We start from the raw sequence: 6000 nt of genomic DNA on the forward strand, positions 1-6000 counted from the left end.
ATTAATATTAGCATTTAGTAATATATAAAATCAAAATTAGGCTAAGGCTGCATAGTGCTAAGGAAGGCTGCACTGTTAGTGCATGTATCCCACATCGGACAAATCAGATAGAGGAACAAAAAGATATTCTTTAAAAGCACAAATCACAAAGCAACAAGCATGTAACTCTATCTCTAATAATTTAATATTTTTTAATCGGGTTATCGGGTGACCCGATAGCCCGAAATTTACCAAAAAAATGACCCGGAACCCGGTCCTATTATGAGTTCTTCGGGTCGGGTTTGGCCCGGACCGATAAAATGTGTTTCGGGCTTGCCCGATAAACCCCGGGTCGGTCCGGGTCACCGGGTTGGTCCGGGTTTTGAAACCCGATGAAGAATAAAGGCTAGGTTAAGGAAGAATAAAGGCATGTGGACCTTTTGTATCCTCAAAAACCGAACAATCCAAGTGACCAATATTGTTAACATGTATGGAGGTGTGAATTTATGATGCCTTTGACAAAATATGGTCTTCTATTTCTGTTTTTATCGGAGTATTTATTGGTGCTCTTGTAACAACCTACTTGAAGTTATATGTATGTATTAGCCTCCTTATAACTTTGGTGCGCCTACTTGGAGCATTATGTCCCTTCCCCCACCCAAAAATAAAATAAAAATCCGGAGACCCCTTTTCACCTACAAATGTCCTATCCAATCCAGATACAGTCAAGTAGCAAATACCATTCACTCAATACTCATGAAATAAGAAGATATAGAATGAAACAGTAACAAAGAGATGAGATAGGTAAGTTATCTTCTCTTAGCTTGCCAAGCATAACCATGTGCCATTTTTTTTCTTCTTTCTTCTCTTCGTTCGTTCTAAATCTAAGTCTTGTAGCGATCTCACCTCCATGAAATAAAAACAAGTACAACATCAACATACAACAGTTATCTACAGCTTTGTTAAACCAAATATCAACATTCATGGCAACGGCACAAGAAGCATAATCACACAAAGTATACTACATGTGATCGAAGCAAGATTTCCGTCATCATTATTTGTTACATTACACCAGAAGAATTTATCCGCAGATTCTAGCAAAACTGACCATAATCCAATCAAGAAGAGGCTCATAGTTGACTGATGACGAATCAAGCAAGCTGTTGCAACACATGAGAGATTTCCTTGCCTGCTACATCCTACAACAGAATGTGAAAACCGGGCCACTTTGCAGTGACGTGGGATAGAATCCTCGTTCAATAACAGCAGATACTCCTTCATATTATTTTTCTGTATGGATATCTACATTATGGTACAGATGCAAGAATCTGAATCCTCGTCATCAGAGTCGCTCACATCACTGCAGATGAAAACGGGAGAGAATTAGGGTGAGGGACATGGTAGTAACTGTAGATGAACGTATAAACGTTTATTTCATGCCCAGGAAGAACCGAAAAGGAAAAAAATATATATATTTATGAGAGACTTTTCTTCAGTAATACAACTACGTAAAAGTCTCACATTCCCATAATATCCAGTTTATCTATGTCAATTACAAAAACAGAATAAGAGTTTCAGAAGATCGCTTCTCTTTCTGATTCAGCCAACTTCAATTTTTTTTCTCTTCTTTTTTTTCTTTCCTGAGGTTAAGCGAAATAAGGTTTTGCCAGACAAAAAAAAAAAAAAAAAAAAAAAAAGGTTTCTCTTACATTTCAAAGTTTCTTCAACATGGTAGTAATATGATAAAGATATCGAATTGCCAACATATCTAGAACAAGCAAAGCCACTGAAGAATATAAAGAACCACACAGATACAGAAGATTGAAGTGCGCAAAACAAGGGATGCTCATGCCACATTTGTATGCATTAAGCAAGGAAGAAAAAAACACTACAAGACCTGGCTCTAAGGAGCAGTTGAGTTAGGCGCTCAAAACCAGACACAGCAAGACTTTCTTGAAGGATTTGACAGCAAATAAGACCTAACTATACCATAGTATCACCATAAAAAAAAATTCTACTAAATAGAGTTTATGGTAGCTCAGATCTCAACAATAGCAAACAAAACAGACTAGGGCAACAAAAAATTCGTTTATCTTAATGATGATCTTATATTTTCTTATTTCATTATTTTAGAGAATTGTTTGCTAAGTCATCCCAAAATAAGCTACCAAGATGAACAAGTCAATGTTGATGAACCGCTACCCTAGATGAAAATAAGATAGACGTAGGAGCTTTAGTGGATCAAACAATGGAAAGAGGAATTTGTTTAATTTTGGTATTTATTGTCTTTTTCTAGCTATACATAGAATTATATTGACCTTCTCCGCAGAAACAATAAGCTAGATGGCACACATGATATTGGCCCATGGTATATAAAAGAAAGTATTGTTTTATCCTCCTTCAATATTTTTGTTCAACTTCAGCTTCATGGAAAATTGAAGAGGTACTTTCTTCAATTTATCCTGAGAAGGAGAGAATGTCAAAGAAAAGGTGCAGCCTTGCACCCCCTAAACACCAAATTCTCAATTGGATGAGAAGAAGGCAACTCATTAACTAGAGATACCCCTTGACAGTAAAAAGACCAAATATATTAGATTATTATTAAATTGGAAATAAAGATACAACTAGACTTAAACAACTTCGCAGAAAAGAAAGAGGATGATCATAGTGTACCATACTACACTATTTAAGGAAAGAAATAACATTCACTGTTTTACTACGGAACCATGTAAATCTGATTAGTCAGACAATAAATACATTTCCAAGCAGTCAGTGTTCCAAAAACCATTATTATGGCATCCAGATATTCATATATAGATCACAAATCAGATAGCCCATCGTTCATCGGATACTCTTATAGTTACCAAGTTAAGACACTTCCCCCAAAACAAGCTTCACATTTTGGAACTAAGAAACCAATACCAGAAAAGTAGATACGCACCAACAATAGGAAATTATGTTGCTTACATTCATTTTCACTAACCAATACTTGTTAATAGCTTATGCCAGATGCACACGGAGATAGAAAAAATGTAGATGGTGAGCAAGAAACCAGAAATCCATTACTCGCTTTTGTATATTATTCTACACAGCACCAGGGCAGTGCCAGTCCACATACAAAAATCATCAAAAGTGCAAGAATCTTGCAAAGCACGACCTTGATCCGTTTTATAGGATTATAACTCAGGGACCTTGTATTCTTAAGAAATTCCACTCAAGTAAGCAAGAAACCAGAAATCCATTACTCACTTTTCTATATTATTCTAGACAGCACCAAGGCAGAGCCAGTCCATATACAAAAATCATCAAAAGTGTAAGAATCTTGCAAAGCACAACCTTGATCTGTTTTATAGGATTATAATTCAGGGACCTTGTATTCTAAGAAATTCCACTCAATGATGACAAGACTAGGTGTATTAACAATGATAACATAGCACTCATACACTATAATAATAATCAAAAGCAGCATCTCCACATCAACCAGTCCAGAATATAGAGAGGCAGATTAAGAACTTATCTCCTTTCTGTACAAATAAATGCCACTCCAAGCCCATAATTCTTCTTCAATTGTTGTTGGCTCCTTGCTGCCACCCAAGAAACCCATTACTTTGTAGGCCACCTCGGCCCTCCCAAAGCTATATAATAGCTGCAGCATAATAATTGATGCTGCACTCATTCCTCCACTTAATTACAAAGATAACATCCGTTAATCAACATCTTTCCAAGTAAATACGAAGACAATCTTCCACTTGAGTCTACTCCTCTTCTCTTAAAATTTTCATAATGGATAGGCTGGAAATAATAAGTCCAAATTTCCTTGCCTAAGAAGAATCAAGATAAGTTCAATCTTTCTATCAATATCTAACTCCCATGTGTTACACAAATCTACACAAATTGTGAAATTCTCACAACCCCAATGTTGTAAAAAAAAAAATTCCCGAGATAACTGTAGGCACTGTTCAGCATGGAATACCACAAAAATTTACATAATGATATAGGCCAGCAGTCAAGGGTTATCAACATTGAAAATATTTGTCAACAAGAGGATCATTGAACCAAGAAGACAACATTGAAAATATTTGTCAACAAGAGGATCATTGAAAATTTTTTTTTTTTTTTTTTTGAATCTTCAAGAAATGCAATTCTCAACAAATTACCATTTACTATAATAAATGCCCCAGTCCAGATAAGCACCCAAAAGTTTGGTTGGTAATCAAAACTCCAAATATCAAGTACTCCATTAAGCAAAACTAATCTAGGTTTAGAAGAAGCTAAAACATAATTAAGGCACAGTTGCAAGAAGTATCAGAAGATTTATTGAGGGAAAAAGGTATTCCCTTAAGTTGGCGAAATTGCTGAAATGCTCCAATTCTGTGAGGTACAGTCAGTGCATAAGTCATTGAGTCAAGGAAGTTTCTTGATTTTTCAGCTGATGTCATAAAACATAAAGTACAGTAGCTTAAAACTTTTATCTAATAAAGGTCTTTTCATCATGAATCATCACAAATTTTTACTATCTATACACCAATGCATCACAATTTAGACCTCGGTGGTAAAAGTTATGGACATCAACAGATGAAAGGCATTATTGTGCTCTTCAACCAAAGCTTAACCGCCATACAAAACTTAAATGTGAAACAAACCATATGTTCAGTCTTCAAAGACCATAAGGCTATATTGGTTAGCACATGAATGAACCAGTTACAACAAGCTTCAGATAAGAAGGTCAGAAATTCAGAAAAACACAGTTCAAACATTTTACCCAAATCATAAAACAAGAAAAGGCAGAAGTAAAACCGCATAATGTCTCAGTAATTCAACCACAACTTAGCATATCCATAAACAAAAAGTTTATTACCTTGGTTCAAATTCTAATACCTCCACCAGCTTATTCCCGTTCCTATCGTTCCATTGCACCTTCCGTGGCATTTTATCCGATTTTCTCGACATTCCACCTTTCCTAGGTGGCAACAAAGAATTTGATTCGCTATCCTCTTCTGTATAGGAGTGATCCTCAACTTTTTGAGAATCTATATTAGCTACAGGCTTGATTTTACAGCCATTGACATCCTTCAAATCCTTATGGCTTGCATCCATCAATTATTGCACAAAACTCCCAAAAACCCCAATATCTAAATCAAGCCTGAAGAAAATAGAGCAATTAACACATAAGCAAAGAAACCCAGTTTTGTGTGATCTAACGAATACCCAATCAGGCCAGAGGACAGAGTATGAAGAATTCCACAAATTTAAACCCTAAAATCCCAAAAGAGGATTAAATGGTACGGAAGATATGAAGAACATATTTTTACCAGTCAAGCAATAAAGTCAACGCTAAATATTTTTAAACGGGAACAATCAGAGAATCACGGGAAGAAATCAATCAATGTAACAACCAAGAACAACAGCAGAGGAAGAAAGCGATCGAAGACATGATTATTCCCGAGAAAGTGATGGAAAGGTACAGCTCGAGAGAACCAGCTAATAATTTGATAGATGAACCAGAAAAACCAAAATAACAAAAATTATATTAATCGTAGAGAAAAAGATATCAAAAAAGTGGATCATCGAAACCATGGAAAATCAAAACCCTCTCCCCTTATATTCAAGAAGACGCAAAGGAGGAAGAAGAAGGAGAGAGAGAGGAAATGCTCGACGAAACCAGAAATCCCAAAGCGCGTCTACTTTTTCGATCCAATGTGTCCGGCTCGGCTCCCTTTAAAAATTGAGATCAAGTGGATCGTTAGATCAGCGGCTGTGATTGGATAGCAGTGGTTAATCGTGGGTCCACTATGGGTCATGGCGTATGTTAGTTAATCTCGTTATAAAAGAGCCGCCCGCCCCCAACGAAATCCAGGTTAATACAAGCCCCTGATTCTAATGTCGTTTTGGAATATTAAGCACTTCATGTCATATGTTAACGTGATGTATTATAATCGATACGATCGTGAAAATTTATAAATTGTGATGTCGAATAATGAGATGAAAATAATTAGTTTATAATTCAAATTTCAAATTATT

General features: G+C 35.9%; 1 protein-coding gene across 3 annotated transcripts; it reads right to left on the reverse strand.

The window, feature by feature from the left end:
- Window positions 1–777: 777 nt before the first annotated feature.
- Window positions 778–5683, reverse strand: LOC120000345. Of its 3 annotated transcripts, none has more exons than XR_005468610.1 (3): window positions 4838–5682; window positions 3497–3625; window positions 1206–1339 (listed from the first exon to the last, which is right to left on the reverse strand). XR_005468610.1 is itself a non-coding variant. In XM_038848391.1 (3 exons), the coding sequence occupies exons 1-3, from the start codon at window positions 5074–5076 to the stop codon at window positions 1337–1339; spliced, it is 408 nt and encodes a 135-aa protein (XP_038704319.1). In that variant the 5' UTR covers window positions 5077–5683; the 3' UTR covers window positions 1206–1336. The 3 variants fall into 3 exon arrangements, 2 of the variants coding, with proteins under 2 accessions (XP_038704327.1, XP_038704319.1); XM_038848391.1 differs by having other exon boundaries at window positions 3497–3662; window positions 4838–5683; XM_038848399.1 differs by lacking the exon at window positions 3497–3625 and having other exon boundaries at window positions 778–1339; window positions 4838–5677.
- Between the last annotated feature and the right edge of the window lie 317 nt (window positions 5684–6000).

Source organism: Tripterygium wilfordii, chromosome 1 (genome assembly GCF_013401445.1).
Source record: "Tripterygium wilfordii isolate XIE 37 chromosome 1, ASM1340144v1, whole genome shotgun sequence".
NCBI lineage: Eukaryota > Viridiplantae > Streptophyta > Magnoliopsida > Celastrales > Celastraceae > Tripterygium > Tripterygium wilfordii.

What these genes read in the sequence shown, in the direction of transcription:
- LOC120000345 (XM_038848391.1), bottom strand. Translation starts at nt 5,076, where the DNA reads ATGGATGCAAGCCATAAGGATTTGAAGGATGTCAATGGCTGTAAAATC. An exon ending in GTATTAGAATTTGAACCAAG is followed by an intron (nt 3,663 to 4,837) that starts GTAATAAACTTT and finishes TTTGTAATTAAG; the next exon opens with TGGAGGAATGAGTGCAGCAT.